Raw genomic sequence first — 21,129 nt, forward strand, 5'->3', positions numbered from 1 at the left:
TTTTTAATAAATCTGCAAAAATGTCAAAAATTCTGTGTTTTTCTGTCAATATGGGGTGCTGTGTGTACATTAATGAGGAAAAAAATGAACCTAAATGATTTTAGCATATGGCTGCAATATAACAAAGAGTGAAAAATTTAAGGGGGTCTGAATACTTTCTGTACCCACTGTAGGTGTCTTGGTGGCCTCATTCGCTAGTCTCCTCCTTGCACTGTCACTCAGTTTGTGAGGACGACCTGATCTGTGAACAAACATGGCATCTTCCAGAAGAATGTGAAAATAGAATGAGCAGAGTAGCGATGTTTTGAAACTGTCTACAGTGTGTGTTTGGTTTATGTTGCACTTTTGAGTACTTATGTTCCTCATGAATTTAGATAGAATTTTAAGGACAACATTTAACTTTTTCTGCCAAATAAATAAAATGCATGTTGAAACTGGCAGTGCCCTCCCCCAGCTTTACCAAAAATGTACTGAACCGAAAACCGTGACTCCAAAACTGTGATATAAACCGAACCATGAATTTTTGTGTCACTTTGTTTTGCTTCTCACTAGACCCTCTAGTAGCTGAAAAGAAATTAAGTAGAGTAGCTTTAACAATATTGCAGACTGAAGTCCTTTTGCTTGTATTTTATAATCACACAGTTCCTTTATTATTTTTTTGCATAACAGTATTACAGTATTAGTTCATTTTTTCTGAATATTTTTATTTGAAATATGTCCAAAACCAACCTTAATGTGGAGAGGTGCTGTCAAAGGCTACTGTGACTCAAGGTGTAAAAAGCGTGACGGCAGTGCACAGATGTTCCTTTCCACAGTTTTAGAGTCAGCCTTATCCTTCTAACCAGAGAGTGCCAAAGTCCTGGCTCAGAGGTCATGGTTGTTAATGTGTTGAAGTGCTTCTGGTCTACTGCTCCTTTCCCTCCAAGCTAGTACTAGCTGTTGGAACATGTAACTTTGGCCGACTCAGACTAGAGAGCTCCCAATTCCTTCAGTAGTTGAGAGAGTGAACACAAAAAACATGTAGTTGAAGGGATAGGTAGAGTGCAACAGATGAGAGAGAGAGGGAGGGGTGAGAGAAGCAGAGTAGTTTGTTACAAATGTCATGCTAGTGCTACCAGGATTTCCAGAACTTGAATATGTAGTGTGGTCGCCTTTGGATTAGACTAAATATTGTTTTGTTATTTCAGTCTGATTAGTGATATTACTGTCCTGTGTATGTGTGTTACAGAGGTGCAGAGTCGGCAGGCATCACTAGTCCAGCTGCGGGAGGAGGCTGGGCGACTGCAAGTCCAGCTTCAGCAGGTGGAGATGGACAAAGACTCCCAGCTGATCAGCCTCAGGAAGGAGCTACTCAGCCAGACACAGCAGCTAGATAGCTGCCAGGCACGGGTCAGCACTTAAGCATGTATATTTGGCGATCTGCAAATACAGTTAAGACTACAAATGTTTATCGACCAATTTGTGTGTCTCATGAAGGCCACAAATGCATATTTGTGTCAGGGTTTGGGTCAAGAAACCAAATGCAGACCAGACAAGAGGAGATACTTATCAGTGAACTTTAATAAACAAAAGAACATAAAACGATCAGCGATAGGTGGCTCTCAGGATGGGACATAAATGGAAACAATACATGAGAATCCTAAAACTAACAGCAAGTCCACAGTGAAATCCTGGAAGCTCACATAATAGTAGAAACGGAAATATTCAGGTATAAGCAGCACTCTTGCTGGTAACTTTGGTGGCAAAAACTGGCACAGACCCAAGAAAGCATATAAACAGAAACCTAGAATTCTCAACTGGGGAGCATATAGTGGGCATAGTGTAGCAGACATGAGTAATCACAGAAACCCCAGGCAGAAGAGAACCAAATCTAGATGTACTTAGCTTAACCCAGGCAATTAAAGTAAACGGTAAGCAAAAAAAAAAAAAAAATCAGGACATAAACTTTCATGGCGTCAACATAGTGGAATCAAATCGCAGTCTCTTCAGTATTCAAAAACTACTGGTGCATGACGGTAAAATATCAAAGGAAAAGGAAATCTGTGCTGTAGTGGTGGAACTAATTAACAGGTTGTAGACCTCAGGGCAACAATAGGTCATAATATGTAGAGTAATCCTGGCAGGAAGGCCACTAATCAGGTACTGACCATAAAAGCCACATGAGCTAAACCAAACAGAGAGAACCAATAAACTGGCAGCGGGATGAGACATCGGAAGTGATAAGGGCTAATGAATGGCAATAATAAAGCTGGGACAGGAGAGCTAGTAAGAGACAGGAAGTACAAAACAGGAAGTCTCCAGGGATCATGGCAATTTGCTAACCTACAGATAAACTCAAGAGTTACACAAATGTATAAAAACAATTAGTCTCACAATGACTACAAATGGTAGTCTGCAAATAAAATGAAGATTTACAAATGTGTGAAAATTATTTTCTGTGTGCTGTTCTTTAAATTGTATTTACAGATTGCCTGGCATACGGATCACGTTACACTCGTGTGAGGTTTAGAGAGGAAGTTGTTTTTGCTCTCAGTGATTACATTTCAGTGAATTTTTAATGTTTTTTTTTAAGTTTTTTTTTTTTCTTCAGGCTTTTAGCCTTTATTTATGAAGTAGGTTGCAGAGAGGCAGACAGGAAGCACAGGGTGAGAGAGACCTTGCAACAGAGCTGTCAGTGGTCAGAGTCGGAGCACTGATGTCGCGAACCCCATGGGGGTATATGGTGCGCTGCGCTGTAACCACTAAGGTATGGGGCAGAGGTCTGCAAGTAGCCATTCTCTCAACTCTAGTTGATTGTAGGCCTGCTGGTCAACTTGTGAGGGCAGACCAGTATTTATGTTCAGAGCTCTCATCATTTGTAACAGACCTATTTGCAATTGTTCAGAACTCTTAAAGAAATATTGGTCTGCTGGGATTTGGTTGAGTTGATACTTCTTGGGAAGTAATCTGAAAATATTGATATATACACAGCAAAAATATTGCATCATTTCCTGTTGCATAGCCTCACAGTGAAATACAAATGCTGTTTTCCCACTCTGACGTTTGTTCCAGTTCAGCTTCCTCTTCTAGTACCACATTATGATCTGCTGTTGCTTGGACTATAATTTGGCCTTAGAAACAATTGCTTTCATATCCTGGATATTTCATTTGATCTTTTTGTTTTGCACAACTTCAGTTCAGTAATTACTTTACATTTGTATTAAGTTTCATTTAGGTTTACATTTTCTCTTGTCTTAATACTGATCATCTGTTAAAACCTCTCCAGAGAGGTATCTGAAATTTCAGCACATACCAGTAATTGATCATGAATAGATGATTATTGTGGATTGGTTTGTGTTGTCCAGATCTCGTACTTGGAGGTGGAGGTGGAAACCCTGACAGAACAACTTCACAGCCCTGACGTGTGTGAGGAGGATCAGAATGGCAGTGTCACGGTGGATGATCTGGATCACATTCAGAAAGTCAACAGAGAGTTGGAGCAACAGCTCAGCGACAAGAACAGGGTCAGCCACCTTTATACTCTTTCATAATAAATCTGTATTTTGCTAATATTTCTGCAGATATGTACAGTGAAGATAGTCAGTGTACTGTAATTTGATGCGTTTACAGCAGCTTCTTGATCCAAACCAGGTCCTGGTTCCAAAATATAAAGTTTATTAGTTTAAATTATTGATATGAATACAAGAATAACTGGCATCTGGACAACATTGTCTCAGAACTACAGATTCATTACAGGTCAGATACTAACTACTACTCCATACCTGTCTGTGTAACTGGTCCAGTTTACATATCCCCATTTTACAATTTAGTCCAGATCTCGTACTTGGAGGTGGAGGTGGAAACCCTGACAGAACAACTTCACAGCCCTGACGTGTGTGAGGAGGATCAGAATGGCAGTGTCACGGTGGATGATCTGGATCACATTCAGAAAGTCAACAGAGAGTTGGAGCAACAGCTCAGCGACAAGAACAGGGTCAGCTACCTTTATACTCTTTCATAATAAATCTGTATTTTGCTAATATTTCTGCAGATATGTACAGTGAAGATAGTCAGTGAACTGTAATTTGATGCGTTTACAGGCATGTCCTGACCCATTTTTTTGGTCCAGATATGGATCTGGTCCTTTTAATGTTGAGTATTTGCAAATTCTGATACTTATATTTACCTACAGTAAATGTTTTAAATATCTGACATACTGATGTTGTACAAACCCCAATTCCAATGAAGCTGGGACACTGTGTAAAGCATAAATAAAAACAGAATACATTGACTTGCAAAGCCTTTTTGACCCATATTTAATTGAATACACCATAAAGACTATCTCGTCTTTGTGATGTGATTTGTTTGTAATGTATTCTGTTTTTATTTACATTTTACAAAGCTCAAGACTGTTACATCCTCAGTGCAGGAAGGAGTGCTTTCATAGGTCGTTTCTCCCCACAGCTATTAGTGATACATAAGGTGTAGTTAAAGGGGATGGTGAAATAGTCAACTTAAGTGTTATGTAATCCACCATAGATATACGTACATGTAATATTTTATTTTTTTGGATTTCTTTACTTGGTTGAGCTGTTCCTGGTATAGGCCAGTGGTTAAGGCACAGCGCTCTCACCACTGTGGCCCGGGTTCAAGTGAGGGTTGCGTCAGGAAGGGCATCCGGCGTAAAACACGTGCCAAATGTCAAATCAGCGATAGGTGGCTCTCAGGATGGGACATAAATGGAAACAATACATGAGAATCCTAAAACTAACAGCAAGTCCACAGTGAAATCCTGGAAGCTCACATAATAGTAGAAACGGAAATATTCAGGTATAAGCAGCACTCTTGCTGGTAACTTTGGTGGCAAAAACTGGCACAGACCCAAGAAAGCATATAAACAGAAACCTAGAATTCTCAACTGGGGAGCATATAGTGGGCATAGTGTAGCAGACATGAGTAATCACAGAAACCCCAGGCAGAAGAGAACCAAATCTAGATGTACTTAGCTTAACCCAGGCAATTAAAGTAAACGGTAAGCAAAAAAAAAAAAAAAAATCAGGACATAAACTTTCATGGCGTCAACATAGTGGAATCAAATCGCAGTCTCTTCAGTATTCAAAAACTACTGGTGCATGACGGTAAAATATCAAAGGAAAAGGAAATCTGTGCTGTAGTGGTGGAACTAATTAACAGGTTGTAGACCTCAGGGCAACAATAGGTCATAATATGTAGAGTAATCCTGGCAGGAAGGCCACTAATCAGGTACTGACCATAAAAGCCACATGAGCTAAACCAAACAGAGAGAACCAATAAACTGGCAGCGGGATGAGACATCGGAAGTGATAAGGGCTAATGAATGGCAATAATAAAGCTGGGACAGGAGAGCTAGTAAGAGACAGGAAGTACAAAACAGGAAGTCTCCAGGGATCATGGCAATTTGCTAACCTACAGATAAACTCAAGAGTTACACAAATGTATAAAAACAATTAGTCTCACAATGACTACAAATGGTAGTCTGCAAATAAAATGAAGATTTACAAATGTGTGAAAATTATTTTCTGTGTGCTGTTCTTTAAATTGTATTTACAGATTGCCTGGCATACGGATCACGTTACACTCGTGTGTGAGGTTTAGAGAGGAAGTTGTTTTTGCTCTCAGTGATTACATTTCAGTGAATTTTTAATGTTTTTTTTTAAGTTTTTTTTTTTTCTTCAGGCTTTTAGCCTTTATTTATGAAGTAGGTTGCAGAGAGGCAGACAGGAAGCACAGGGTGAGAGAGACCTTGCAACAGAGCTGTCAGTGGTCAGAGTCGGAGCACTGATGTCGCGAACCCCATGGGGGTATATGGTGCGCTGCGCTGTAACCACTAAGGTATGGGGCAGAGGTCTGCAAGTAGCCATTCTCTCAACTCCAGTTGATTGTAGGCCTGCCAGTCAACTTGTGAGGGCAGACCAGTATTTATGTTCAGAGCTCTCATCATTTGTAACAGACCTATTTGCAATTGTTCAGAACTCTTAAAGAAATATTGGTCTGCTGGGATTTGGTTGAGTTGATACTTCTTGGGAAGTAATCTGAAAATATTGATATATACACAGCAAAAATATTGCATCATTTCCTGTTGCATAGCCTCACAGTGAAATACAAATGCTGTTTTCCCACTCTGACGTTTGTTCCAGTTCAGCTTCCTCTTCTAGTACCACATTATGATCTGCTGTTGCGTGGACTATAATTTGGCCTTAGAAACAATTGCTTTCATATCCTGGATATTTCATTTGATCTTTTTGTTTTGCACAACTTCAGTTCAGTAATTACTTTACATTTGTATTAAGTTTCATTTAGGTTTACATTTTCTCTTGTCTTAATACTGATCATCTGTTAAAACCTCTCCAGAGAGGTATCTGAAATTTCAGCACATACCAGTAATTGATCATGAATAGATGATTATTGTGGATTGGTTTGTGTTGTCCAGATCTCGTACTTGGAGGTGGAGGTGGAAACCCTGACAGAACAACTTCACAGCCCTGACGTGTGTGAGGAGGATCAGAATGGCAGTGTCACGGTGGATGATCTGGATCACATTCAGAAAGTCAACAGAGAGTTGGAGCAACAGCTCAGCGACAAGAACAGGGTCAGCTACCTTTATACTCTTTCATAATAAATCTGTATTTTGCTAATATTTCTGCAGATATGTACAGTGAAGATAGTCAGTGAACTGTAATTTGATGCGTTTACAGGCATGTCCTGACCCATTTTTTTGGTCCAGATATGGATCTGGTCCTTTTAATGTTGAGTATTTGCAAATCTTTATGTTTGAAGCCTGAAATGTGGCAAAAGGTCGCAAAGTTCAAGGGGGCCGAACCAAAATGATAAAGTTGCTAGCCATAAAACCAAAAGTTGACAAATGCTAAAATGCTCTGTAGCACTAAAGGTAACCGTGGATTTGTATGATGATTCTCTGTGGATCTTCATGACCTGTGACCCCTTTCATACACATGTAGGCATGTGATGCACTGTTAATATGGAAATATTGATTATAGCCACTTTAGTGCACAGACGTTGGAATAATATTGATTTTTCTCATTTCACTCTTGGAGAGAAAGGTCCCCGATAGGCTAGTGGTTAAGGCACAGCGCTCTCACCACTGTGGCCCGGGTTCAAGTGAGGGTTGCATCCGGCGTAAAACACGTGCCAAATGTCAAACATGCGAGTCGTCAGTGTGACGATTCGCTGTGGGGACCCCTAAACAGGAAGTGACTCTTTCTTTCTTTAGTTGATTTGTCTTTCATAGTTTTTGTGGTGTGTGTGTTTTTGTTGTTGTTTGGTTCTTGTCTTTTCCTTTGTTGCTGCTGGGACACAGGAATTTCCCACAGGGAGTAGTAAATGTTTATCTTATCTTGTCTTATCTGTCCCAACTTCATTGGAATTGGGGGTTTGTAATACCACTGGACTGAAGCATTAAACTTAACATGTCTTCACTGAAAGCACAGCATGTGCACCACGTAACATCTTTCCTGCACATTGCAGAAGGCACATGTCCATACCAGACGTCAGTGCTTGGTGTAAATAAATAAAAAAATAAACACGGAAGAGGCTACAGTTTACATGCACTGTATTAACCTAATCTGTGCATACATGCAGCACCCAGACTTTTTTTGGAAGCAGGGCCCATGGATTTTACCATACAGAGAAAAAGGACACCGCTTCTTGAGGTTGTTTTTTGTTTGTTTGTTTTTTGCTTTGCCTGTGTCAGAGCAGACTGACAGCACAGCTAGAGAAAGGTAGGCAGGTGGACAGAACAGAGCCCTTCTTCACAGCAAAGATTGTCTGAATTGAACAAGTACTCAAAGCAGTGGAAACTGACTTATTTAGACTTGCAGAGGCCAGTTTGTGTCAGTCTGAGTTTTAGTTTGATTTTGGCCTGGCTTATTTTAAATGCAAAGCCGCGTTGTTTCATGTAATGATGCCTCCTTTCATCCAGCCACTGGACTGCTGCACATTCCCAGTCTGCAGTCTTCTGTCCTGCACATGAGCACTTGTAAAAAAGCAGACCCCACAAGACCACTGAAGGTGTCCTTTGTTATTGGACTCAAAGATGTCAGCAGCAGATCCTTTAAGTTGGGAGGAGATTCCTCCTGTTGTGCAGGAGGAATCTCCCTCGGGGAATCAAGTTTCTCTTATTCCCTGCTTCAGTTACAGGAACCAGGTTTCTCATTTACACAACACTTAAGACATCAGCTTACTGGAGAGAGCCAAGTGCAAGATGGTAATCTACTGTAAGTCCAAGTACACACAGTCAGTGATGGTGACTGTTATCTTCTAGACCATCAAGCAGCTGCAGCAGAGACTGGCAGAACTTAAAAGGACACTGCAGAAAGAGCTGGTAAGATTTTGTTCTGGGGTCATTGTATGAATGTTACTGATGCTGAATGTTTTTTGATTAAGCTAGTTGGTGTGTTTAGTTTAAGTGAATGAAGCCACAAACCAAATCATGAATATGAACGTAGATCACTAAACTGAATTGTGTAATATCTGACTACATCCGATTTACCTTGATGACTAACATTGATGTTAATAATTAATATTCTTCATTGGGTATTGTAGGGCAAAGTATAGATTAATCTTAATTTGCAGAAGAAAACCTTTATTGTTAAAATTCATTATAATAAGCATTTGTAATGTTTTGCTCTCCCATGAATCTGAATAACGTATACATTTGCATTTCCTTTTCTGTGTTCTGTAGAAACTAAAATCTGAACCAGAAGTTGAAGGGAAGGAGAAGTTACCAGAAAGCCGAGCAGAAAAACAAGAGAAGGTTTGTCAAGACCCACCACCAGCATCCACCCCGAGCCCCCCGACCTCCAGCACCACTGTGACCAACACCTCAGACCTCAGCGACTCACGAGAAATCAACTTTGAGTACCTCAAACATGTCGTTCTCAAGTTTATGTCATCCAGAGAAGCTGAGGTAAGTGTTCATTTTGGAAATGCATTGTATTCAATACTTGCCAAAGCTGTTGTCTTTAGCACTACATATTTGCCTGGTGTATAATGACTGAAAGACAGGCAAAGGCTGGAAATCTGAATCTGTATTGTGTGCTGATACTGTCAGGCGTATCAGCTAATACGAGCTGTGTCTGTGCTGCTGAACTTCACTCATGAGGAAGAGGACATGCTAAAGCAAACTCTGGAGTATAAGGTTAGTGTGTACGTCATGGTAATCAGTCTTCAGCTGCTGTTTGACATGTCTCTGTGTGTCAGAATAAAATTAAAAGGTTATTAAAGGATAAGGTCGGTCATTTTCTATATTAATAGTATTGTTATCCATCCCCATACAGAGACTAAAACCAAAAGTGAATTGCCTCTACTCAAGGTTAATGGCTGTCAGTCTCCAAACTGGATTACTTTATCCATCTGTGCCATAGACCTCAGCTGTTTTTAAAAAGGCATCAGTGAAACACACCTTTGCACTGAGTGACATATTTCAGATTCTGTAAAAAGTAATGGTTGTTTTTCAGCTTTTGGAGAAACATTTTTGTAATGAAATGTCACCATTATATATAAAGTATACATAGTATAGATACAGTATCATAACTATTTGTATATATAATCTAGCCTGCTGGCTGGTATGTTTTGTGTTCTAGATGTCCTGGTTTGGATCAAAGCCTTCTCCAAAGGGTATCATCCGACCTTCAATCTCAGGCACTTCAACTCAGTGGAGCTGATGAGCAGCAGAGATTGCTGATGTAACATGATGGAGAGAAAGGAACCTAAGAACCTCTAGGAGGAAAAGGTCTATCCTATGTTGGTCGCACCACTGAGCAGGACTCTAGCTTTATACAGCCTCCCACAGTTTTCTCTGGCTTTGTGTGGGACGAACTGTTGTTCTGTGGGTGTTTTGTTTTGTCAAAGGTAGAGGCACATTGGCTTTTGACAAAATGTTAGAGTAACTGGACAGACACATTGTTCACACTTGAGTTTAAAGTGTGAAAAGTCTCATTTTTCTCTCCGTACATATGACGCACATCTGATGTTGACTACTCAGTGAAAACAGCAAAAGGTGATTTAGCATATTAGAAAATGAGGCCCAACATCAAATAGATACAACAGGCTTGAATACTATACACATCAGATGACTGTACAGCATTTTATTGCGGGTTATTATTTAATTCTAAATCACCGAGGGCACCGTAATAAAGGTGTCACTTTACTGACCTGTATGGGATACTGAAACCTATTTGGCCTGATTAGTGGTTTCTGTCAAATGGATATAGTTCACGGGACCCACATAGTCTAAATCGCATTTTGTGTATATGTGGAGTCCTCTAAACTAAAGGCAGCACATTTTGGGTTCAGATTTACAAAGATCTTTTAAAGTGTTCATGGCATGCCCATCTCCATCCATTTAATGTTTAATCTTAGGTACCTCTAGATTAGCTTTGCATTTGGACCCATCATAACTCCAAATAGTTTGTAATTATTTCAGAACGATAAAACCAAAACGCCTCTTCCTAAAAACGAAAGAACAGTTCATGAAAACTCCTGTTGCCAATGTTGTCGCAACTGGACAGCGCAATGAACCGCAATGGCATTAATTATTAGGAATTTCTCCTCCATAGATAGGTAAACAACGCTATATATACCGATGAAAAGAGATGTGTAACACTCCAAACAAAGTGGGTAATTGAGAAACCCCATATTTTAATTGGTCAAAATTTAAATTCTCCAGCCTTACAATTCTCTTTATCGTTACAGTAACAAGGCAATAACAGCTTACCTTTAAGTTCCACCGAGTAGTGGAAACATCACTCCCTTTCAAGCAGCTCCAAGGTCGGTAAATCCAACTGGTGGTTGCCGCGTCTTCCCCCACACGACCACATACAGTCTCAAAGTAGTGAAATTAATTCCAACAGGTAGCGTAGCTCTGACAATAATATCATGGGTCGTTAAAATTCTGCTTTTACAATGGCACCGGTAGATGTCAGGCAAGCTCGCATTAACACGCAGCTGCCTGGATATAATGAACATTCAGGGAAATCCTTAAACTATCACATAATACTTTATTTTGTTAGGAGAAAAAGTCTTGCGAGCGAGAGTTTGCAAGACTTTTATTAACCAAGTTGCTTCTGCATAGGAGTACTAGAGCATATGCACACGTCTAAGTTGATAATTCACTGTTGTAACATTGTAGATAAGTCAGAATACAAGGGAAAGCATGTCATGGGCTCTTTAACACTCATACAAATCTAGCTCGGATTATTGTTCAATGGCATCACCAAAACCCAGAATTTTCATGAGAAATCACACTACTGACATTTCATTACATTTGACTGTTGATTCAAGATCAAGCATGATTTTTAACTGGTTTCAGTTTCAAATCCTCAACAGAGTAGGGAATGTATCCTTAGTGAAATGTAATTGCTCTCATTTCTCTTCATGAAAACATTTTTGTTTCACAATCTCTCACTGAAATCAGGATTATAAAATGGTCTAAACTGCAGCCCAGCTGATTTACACTGGTCAGCCACAACATTAAAACCTCTTGCCCAAGTTTGTATAGGTCCCCCTCCTGCTGCCAAAACAGCCCGTCAAGGCATGGACCCCACAAGACCACTGAAGGTGTCCTTTGTTATTGGACTCAAAGATGTCAGCAGCAGATCCTTTAAGTTGGGAGGTGGGGCCTCCATGGGTCAGACTTGTTCTTCTAGCCTATTTCAGAGATGCTCAATCAGATTGAGGTCTGGGGAATTTGGAGTCAACCCCTTGAACTGTCTTGTTCCTCATCCAAACCATTCCTGAACCATTTTGGCAGTGTGGCAGGGTGCATTGTCCGGCTGAAAGTGGCCACTGCCGCATGGGAATACCGTTGCCATGAAGAGATGTACTTGGTCAGCAATAGTGTATAGATAGGTGATATGTGACAAAGTAACATCGACATGAATGGCAGGACCTGAGATTTCCCAGCAGAACATTACCGAAAGCCTTGCATTGTGTGTTCTGACTCCTTTCTATCAGAACCAAGATTACGCTTTTCAGCAGTTTGTGCTACAGTAGCTCTTCTGTGGGGTCACACCATAGACTGGATATATGATTGACGTAGCATCACCATTTCCCGCCAATATGCAAAGGTGAAGCTAAAATATCATGAATACACTGGCTGCCATCTTGCTTTTTTGCAACCAGAGTCTATGCCGTAGTGACTAGAAGTAGACTGACACATCATACCACCAATCAAAGCTGTCAAATCAACTAAATACACCTTTTTATATAATCAACCATCCATCCATTATGTATACCACTTATTCTTGAATTAGGGTCAAATCAAACACTTTCAGATCATACACAAAGCATGTCAAAGTAAAAACACTACTGAGCATGTGTTACACACTATATCAGTAAATGGAAAACAGTGTTCAGGGCATGTAGCTGCAGAAAAAAACAAACATTGTTTATACAGTAATAAAGTGAATGCATATGTTTTCCAAAAAAACAAATCACAACACTAACAGTTTAGGTGTTGTACTGCATACAGTAAGAACTGAAAGAAATGCAGCATTGAATTTGTGGATTCAGCACTTGTAAAATACAGTACTGCAAATGGACAAAGACAAAATGTAAATAAAAAGCACATTACGGTACACTCTAAGTGTGCAGTAACTGCAAAATCAATGTCAACAAGTGATTCATGTGGCCTCAGCATCACGTCTTCGTGCTGGTTCATCCACACAAGGCAACACTCTCCCTAACCTAGTCTAGTCTTCTTCCTCATACACCACCTCTTAAACACACACACCGTCCTCTGTCAGATTGTTTCCATCCATTTGTAGTATCAACCTTCACCCCACCTTGCCTATGAGCTCATATTGCTTCTGTCACATCATTAGCAACAAATGTGAAGTTTTGAGGTGTGTGTGTAGGCTATGACAGCTGTGTTGTAACTGTTTAACCTGTCACCTGTGATTACCATTGTCACAAGTGCATCCCAGTGCAAAATGTTATTTAGTGAGTGAGAATGTGTGTGTGTGTAGTTTAGCACAAACACTGAATCAGACCTGAAAACTGTCTAACCAGGTGAATATTGTTTAAGGTTTTGCAAAAAGAGTGATTCCCAACAATGGGCTTTGCTGTTTAAGCAGTTCAGAAAAGTTGATGTTGTGGCTGCTCAGGGCACATTTTTCAGGCAGAAAAAAAAAAAACGATACTGGTATAACATAAACACATGACAGGCCATCATGTCATAGTGGAAAAATAAACTTCATTTCCACTTTGTTAAACTGTGAAACACTAAACTTACCGGACATGTGCTTGGCATTTCTTTGCTGCAGTTTCTTGTTACCTGTCAGCAGCCATATGCACTGATAATCAGTGGTTTCCGATCGTGTTCAGACATCATCACTTTTTGCACATTGTGTTGCAGGTTTGATTTTAAATTGAGGAAAATGTCATTTTTGCCTTTCTGTCTATAGTAAGTAACCCATAATGAGTTGTGAAAATGTTTAGAAATACTTGCCTTTTTTCCAAAAGTCACAAACTGAAATCTCTCATTTATAAAAGTATTCGGTCATTTTGCTGTCACCCAGACTGTGGCCAGGTGCATCGTGTTTGCTTTAATCTTCTTGAGACGCGTCTACAACTTGATTGGATTACTTGTGGTAATTTGAATGGATTGGACAGAGTTTAGAAAGATAGATGCCTATGTATGTAAGGTCCCACAATTTTAACTGCATGTGAGTATTTGGAGCTTTATTTCAGTACTTTGTAGAAGCCCCATAGCATCAGTTTCAGCTTTCAGTCTTCTTGAGTAATCCCCAATCCCAGTGTCCACACTTAGTCTTTAACTTGGCAGGAATGAGCCTCAGTGAGGGCTCAGGGCTGTCCCACTGTTAAATCGTCAAGTACATGAGGACTTACTTACCTTTATTTTATGTTCACTTTCTGTAAGTCGGCATTTCTGCAGACTTTACCTGAGGGAATTCTCCACAGTTCATTGTGTTGTGACATGAAACACAGGATTAGCCTACTGTACCGGGGGGGCGGGGCGGCTGGACGCGTAAAAAGGGTAAACAAATGCAACAAAACTGAGATAAAAGTAAAGAAGACGAGTAGTAAATGAACAATCATTCTTATGTTAACTGATGTTTTTCTATGTTGCTTTTGACAAAAGCATCTGCTAAATACTGTAACTTAAACATATTTTACACACCTATTTCATTAACTATTTTCTTTTTTGCCTGATGTCATTTTGATAAAAGCATATTTAACTGATTAGGTAATTGACAACTGCCCCTCATCCACTTGTAAGGCAAGAGCCTGGATCATGTTCAAATCAGCCAGTCGGTCCCTGAAGTGTCTTGGCCATAAGGAAAGTTAAAAACATAAAATAAAAAGCTCTAAACCCACAATAGTTAGAACCATGGCATAATTTTGGCATTGTCATAGTGATGTGATAGCCTGTCCCATTCCTATTTCCTGTCCTGAAGCCACTCCACTGTTGTCTTGGCTGTTTGCTTCAGGTCGTTGTCTGAAAGGTGAACCATTGCCCCAGTGTCAGCTCTCTGCACTCTGAAGCAGGTTTTATTCCAGAACTTATCTGTATTTGACTGCATTCATCCTTCCCTCACTTCAGTTCTGACCAGTCTCCCTGTCCCTGCTGCTGAAAAGCCCCCGATCCCCACAGCATGATGCTTCCTCCACCATGCTTCACTGTAGGGATGGTGTTAGCCAAGTGATGAGCAGTGAATGGTTCACAGGCATGATGCATCTGACCATACTTTGGAGTGACACAGCAGGGCAATGAATGTGTCTGAAAATGAGAGAGTTCATTTATGGGGTACTGAGTGTTGATTCCTGGGCAAATGTTATTAATTAAAAATTAAATATACAACGCAAAGTGTGCAAAATATAGGCTAGTAATTTCTAATGGTATGTCTATATTGCAATACCAATTTGTGATAAACCAAAACTAGCTGAGGTTTAGTCAGAACTGAAGGTTTATAGCTAATGCATATCAAACCGAAACTGTTAGGCCATTGGACTGCTTTTACTTCGAGCTGAGCCTCCCAGGAGACCTTGCACTCAGATCTTTTCTATGTCCCCTGTATCGGCACACCACAGTCTAACCCTGGCCCTAACTTAAACCACCTGTAAGCTTGATGTGGGGTCGGGTTGTACAGTTCTGTTGCTTGAAAGTAGTTCAGGGTTCCATACTTTCTTTCACGTCTGATACAGTCTGTGTAAATCAAGGTCCTTTTTAAACCAGTATGAATGACTAAAGTGCCCATGTCATGCTCATTTTGCTCATTTCCAGCCATTTAATGTTTAATCTTGGGTACCTCTAGATTATCTTGGCACCCCTCATAACTCCAAATAGTCTAATTATTTCAAAATGATAAAACCAGAGACCCTCTTTCTAAAAACAAGAGAGTTCGTGAATGTGCACAACTCCTGCTGCCAGTGTTGTGTTGCAAGTGAACAGCACAACGAACCGCAACAGCATTAATTAATATGAATGTTTCCCCCATAAAGTAAACAACAGTATATGTACAGATGAAAAGAGGTAGTCAAATTCCTCATGTCCAACACACCTGGCAAATAAAGCTGATTCTGATGTACTGATGAAAAGAGATGTGTAACACTCTAAACAACGCAGGTAAGTGAGAAACCCCATATTTTAACTGGCATAATGCAGACATAGTAACTTCTCCAGCCTTACAACAATTCTCTCTAATGTTACAGAAACAAGGCATTAACAGACATGTAACGTGTTTTTTTTTTTTTTTACAACTTACCGTTAAGTTCCACCAAGTAGTGGAAACATCACTCCCATTCAAGTAGCTCCAAGGTCGGTAAATCCAACCAGTGGTCACTACGTCTTCCCCCACACGACCACATACAGTCCTAGGTAGCGTAGCATTGATGGTCAGGTAAAACAGCGAGTCCCTGTAACAGGAACATTCCTCGACCTAAAGTAACCTCAGACCCTGTATTTTTCTCCACATCCTCTGCCACAGTGCAGCAGCAGCAGGTAAAATATGCATATCCACAAACCACATGCAGTTAAAAAATTCTGCTTTTTCAGTGGCACCTGTGGATGTCAGGCAAGCTCACATGAACATATAATTGCCTGGAGAACACTTAATTTTGTTTAAAAAAAAAAACTCTTGTGAGCAAGAGTTCATGAGACTTGTATAGGCCAAGTTGCTTCTGCATAGAATTACTAGAACATACCATTTAGAACCACATCTTTTTAGCTTTAGGTCACATTTAAGATGATAATTTACTGTTGTAACATTGTAGATAAGTCAGAAGACCACAAAAAGCATGGCAGGGGCTCTTTAACCATTTGGATAATACTAATGATGTGGTGAAAGTAAGTGAATGCTATGTAAATGATGACTGGAGGACCTGCTCTACCTTTACCTGCCTTTGCTAATGAATGAAATAACATTCCATGTCTATTTATATATAGAAACATGTAAATACTGTATGCATTCAGAACTTTATAAATCAATGGATATAAATGGTTTGGTGTGACCAGTTTTGCAGTATTTATCATCATCATAAACCAGAATCCATAGAATGCTTTTCAATCAGTCACTGTCTGTCAGTATCTTTGGTCCCAGTGTAATGTCATTCACAACATGATGAGGTTGAATTTTTACATCAGTGGGAAGCCCAGGGAATCTGCATGCTTGCTGTAAACTAAATTGTTGAACTGCTACTATAATGTACTTTTTTTCTAAAGGCCAGATTATTCTGCATTTGTATTTATTCCAGTAATATGCACACCCTGTGAAGCAGAAACACAACAGTGTGCTATCTACAGAAGGTTATGAATTACAAAACTGTTGGTAATAGTTGTTCTTCTGGCATTTGAAGGTTTATCTGTTTATTTCACTTTGTATTCTGGGATGTAGAAGTACATCTTTGAATGCTGAATTGCCATCATTGGGTGTACTAATGAGAGGTACCGGATTGATGTAGTCACTTGGACTCTTCTGGGTAATATACTGTCTCCATGAGAATCAAGAAATGGTGAATGCACTTTTTAGCCTGATCAGTTCTGCTGCATTAAACCCTGAAACACAACTGTCCAGTCACTACTTTTTTTGGTTTAATAATTGCTGCCACAACAAAGGTTTCCTTTTTTCACATTTATTAATAATAAATCTGAAATAAGAAAATCTTGCCTTCTGGCTTCAGAGCCTGCATATTTGGTGAGAAATTCCATTATTATCTTTTACATTTTCCAATGTCTTTCTTTATATACTTGAGTGAAAACATCCACTACACAGGCCTAATGTAGCTGTAGAATAGACTTACTGGCTACATTTTCCCATGCTATAAATTATGTTCTGTTATTTGTAGTTTACCGCTATCAACTACCCAATTTCCTCATAAATTAGAATATATTCATTTTGTTCTCCCATGAGTCCTGCAGCGTGGTTTAGTTACCGCCGCTCCGGCCGCCAGAGGCACTGTTTGCATTTTATCATTGTCAAATCTAAACTAACGAAGAAGAAGTTCTCCGGAAGCTCTTTTTTTGTGCACGCGGTGCGTCCGGCCTTTTCGACAGGGCAGCGAGAAGAACATGGTGAGGGAATGTTAGGCATACTTTAATTGCGCTTATATTTACGCGTATTTCACACATACACCTCGTAAAATATGTATTATAGGTTCTCATAAGGTTATGAGGTCGTTGTTCATGCATGTGTTTATAAGTAGAACGCTATCGGAATTGAATAAAATGTTACATTATGGGACGCTAATACCGACCGACGGAGCTATTCTGAGTTGCTAACAGTAGGCTAATAAAAATATGACAGCTTGCTAAAATTGCTGCATAATGTTAACAAAAAATACGTAATATCCAATGTATTTGTAAATGCCAGTCTGCTAACTTGAAATAGCTGCCATGTTATGCTGAAGAATAACGTCAATGTAAAGGGTTAGCTCGGTCTGCTAACAGCGAACTGTGTTAGCATGTCAGGCTCGTGTCGGGAAGAATTGCTCTCGCCGAGCTGAGGTTTCTTGTGCCGATGTTGGAGACGGATGTACTGCTGTCACTAACGAATGTTTTATTTGTTATGGTCCAGGCCAAGATCAAGGCAAGAGATCTGCGGGGCAAGAAGAAGGAGGAGCTGCTCAAGCAGCTGGACGACCTGAAAAATGAACTGTCCCAGCTCCGTGTGGCCAAGGTTACCGGTGGAGCTGCTTCCAAGCTATCAAAGATGTATGTACATTAGTTAGATGGATAGATAGATAAAAGTAATTATATATACGGATCCTGACTTCGGTGTCTTCTGAATTATAATGTGGTTCAGTGGTGTTGCGGAAGCCAGGACGCTGGGGGAATCATCAGTCATTTGGTTTTTGCCCGTATACTGAACTACTGTGATCACAATAGGTCAAATAAGACATAAATGTTTATCTAATGTATTCAGAACTGTAGGTTACTAGTGTTAGGTTTACTGCAACATTGTCGCTATAATAAGTTGGGGGTCCCCAAACGTTGCCACCACCCCAAAAGGAAGAAGCACATTTGTGTCATTGGGGAGTTTAACATTTGTATATCAATTAACTCACTGTGTGACAGTTGTTGGCACTTTTGTTTTCATATTGATTTAACTGGAGATGTGTACATTTATATTTGCTGAGGCTAATTTGCTATTTTAACAAAACCCAAGTTGTAAAAGTAGTTTTTCTTTGCTGTTCTTCACAGCCGTGTTGTCCGCAAGTCCATCGCCAGAGTCCTGACTGTAATCAACCAGACACAGAAGGAGAACCTGAGGAAGTTCTACAAGGTGAGCACCACCAGCAGACCTGGAGGTTACTACCACAGTTGCTCGTTCAGGACATGCCTACATGGAACTTAAGCATTTCCTCTTTGGTTCTCTGGTCTAAATTGATATTTGTTTTGATGATGCATCCGTAGCTGCTTACCAAAAATACTGAGACTTGAGATGACCTGAACCTGGTTCCTCACATCCACTGACTTTTTACACAGACTGCAGTAATTCTACTTAAGACATTATTTGAATAGAGTTGTTGACACCAGTTAAATTGTTTACCACAATGTTGACAAAAGGCCCAATTAATGATGTACCTTCAAATGAGGCAACAGTAGCTTCTTAATGATCCAGGCATATATTTTTGTGACCATAATACATGCAGTTTTCCAAAGGTGAAAATGCTCTTCTATGCATGGGTGGCTTAAACAGACAACAAAATCACTAAATGGCCACACAGTAAAATTTGAATACGTAACTATTGGTTATGCCAAAATGGAAGATGTGGATGTTCTAAAGTTTTAAAATTTGTCATGATTTGCAAAACAGATAAGTTGTTTAAGCGACACAGCTGTACACAAAAAAGCAAGAACCTGCTCAGACCTTACAGATCAAAGCGCAAAGTGCTGCAGGGTCCCTCTTCAGTTAATGATCTTACATTGGAACATTGCAAGTCAGTGTAAATGTACTGAACATGACAGTGGGATGTTCCTGATGCGGTGCATGTTCTGAGCTGGCACCTTTAAAAACAGCAGTGTTCTTCAGCATTAAATAGATTGACAGCAGATTGTTGAAATAACATTGTAAAGTCCTGGTTTGTGTTCACTACATGGGAAGACACTACATGAAAATACTCATTGTTTTAAAATGCCTCAAGTAAAAAAAAAAAAGTTGGTTTCAGACAAGCATCCAATCTTTCTAGACCTAGACAGGTTGTACATTAATTTTTCCCTGTCACTTGAGTTTTCACTCTTATGCGTTAGTGTTTTCTGATCAATTGAAAGTTGATTCTGTTCCTTTCAGGGTAAGAAATACAAGCCCCTGGATCTGAGACCCAAGAAGACCAGAGCTCTGCGCCGGCGGCTCAACAAGCATGAAGAGAGTCTGCGGACCAAGAAACAGCAGAGGAAAGATCTCCTCTACTCCATCCGCAAATTTGCAGTCAAAGCTTAGAGGCTTTTTCTATTGACAAAATAAAATTGCTGTAAAAGACAAGAATTGTTTATTTCCTTGACAAACATTGTGCTTAAACTTTGCTCCATCATTTCTAATGAAATAACCATAAACTTTATTGCCAAGTATTATCAAAAATACAAGGAATTTGACTCCAGCCCAAATATGATCAATAATGGAATGTTCTTATTTATATGAAGGTTTCCCCAGATGAACGAGTCTGACCTGCAGAACGTACAGATTCCCTTTCAGAAAATGTTCTGTGGTGACCTCTCACGGTGGTTGATATTCCTTGGTCAGCCCATCTGGACAGAGACTTTTCAGACCCGTGTATAAATCAGTGTAACCGTTGTCCTTTAGAGCTTTTGATACTGTTTATCACCAGAACCCAGTTAAAGTATTTTAATATTTCCACTAAACAAGCGACATTTGCCAGGGGAAGTGTTTAGAACAGAATCATTTCAGAGGAACCACAGTCAAAATTCCCAATTGACCTTATTGGTGTGTAGTCCTGCATAGATTAATTTAGTTTTATTTGCCCAAGTTTGCACATGCTTCAGAGAATTTGCCTCCATCCCATTATAATGGAAGTGGATTAGCAGACTTAATTGCTGCATGTCTTTCCATAAACAGAACTGCTGGGGACACCAGGCACTCCTGTGTGTTACTGCATTTGGAAAGACTGATCTGAAGGCCTTAGGAATGCCTGGAATGGGAATCACCTTTATTCTAATTACTTTCCAGCTCTCACTATGCTGTCAGATGCTCTTCAGTTACCAGACGACAACAGACCGCTTGCCACCATCTTCTGCACTGGTGCACATTGTCATCATGAGCCTTCTACCTGTCTTCCTCACACTGTTAGTTTGTTTTAGCATGTTTTCGTCACCTCTCGTGCCTCGTCTGAGCTCTGCTAAGAAGTCAGGCTGCTTCAAAATCAACAGCTGCAAATGCATCATGAAGGATGGAAGTGGCGTGATAAACCTGAAAGCTATGGGGGATGCAAATGGTTTCCTGGGGTATCTGAAGCCTCTATCAGCAGAAAACATGTCAGTCAATGCTGAGATCCTCTTGTCCTTCAGTCCTTGCCAGCCTTTCTCACAGCCAGAGGACCTCGCAGGAATGGACTGTAACAATGTCGCTGCGTGCCTCGTTGTCAGGTACAAGAGACGAGACTCATTGCTGAGATTTA

General features: G+C 40.0%; 2 protein-coding genes across 4 annotated transcripts in view; both read left to right on the forward strand.

Annotated features, from left to right (window-relative positions):
- Window positions 1-15,465, forward strand: part of golga1 (golgin A1) — a 31,926-nt gene extending 16,461 nt beyond the window's left edge. For all 3 annotated transcript variants that reach the window (XM_020599244.1, XM_020599246.1, XM_020599245.1), the window contains 6 exons: window positions 1,229-1,389; window positions 3,345-3,503; window positions 8,300-8,359; window positions 8,720-8,944; window positions 9,089-9,175; window positions 9,621-15,465. In XM_020599244.1, coding sequence (XP_020454900.1) covers window positions 1,229-1,389; window positions 3,345-3,503; window positions 8,300-8,359; window positions 8,720-8,944; window positions 9,089-9,175; window positions 9,621-9,701 — 773 coding nt within the window. In that variant the 3' untranslated portion in view covers window positions 9,702-15,465. The remainder of the gene's footprint in view (window positions 1-1,228; window positions 1,390-3,344; window positions 3,504-8,299; window positions 8,360-8,719; window positions 8,945-9,088; window positions 9,176-9,620) is intronic.
- Window positions 15,466-17,471: 2,006 nt separating this feature from the next.
- rpl35 (ribosomal protein L35) lies at window positions 17,472-19,979 on the forward strand. Its single transcript, XM_020599261.1, has 4 exons — window positions 17,472-17,569; window positions 18,072-18,208; window positions 18,698-18,779; window positions 19,788-19,979. Exons 1-4 carry the CDS (start codon window positions 17,567-17,569, stop codon window positions 19,935-19,937), a joined length of 372 nt encoding a protein of 123 aa, XP_020454917.1. The 5' UTR covers window positions 17,472-17,566; the 3' UTR covers window positions 19,938-19,979.
- The last annotated feature ends 1,150 nt before the right edge of the window (window positions 19,980-21,129 follow it).

Source organism: Monopterus albus, unplaced genomic scaffold, assembly GCF_001952655.1.
Source record: "Monopterus albus unplaced genomic scaffold, M_albus_1.0 scaffold40.1, whole genome shotgun sequence".
Taxonomy (NCBI): Eukaryota; Metazoa; Chordata; class Actinopteri; order Synbranchiformes; family Synbranchidae; genus Monopterus; species Monopterus albus.

Excerpts from the sequence above, each read along its gene's own strand:
- rpl35 (XM_020599261.1), top strand. Across the intron at positions 18,209-18,697 it reads GCTTCCAAGCTATCAAAGAT|CCGTGTTGTCCGCAAGTCCA; the intron begins GTATGTACATTA and ends TGTTCTTCACAG. Across the intron at positions 18,780-19,787 it reads ACCTGAGGAAGTTCTACAAG|GGTAAGAAATACAAGCCCCT; the intron begins GTGAGCACCACC and ends TGTTCCTTTCAG.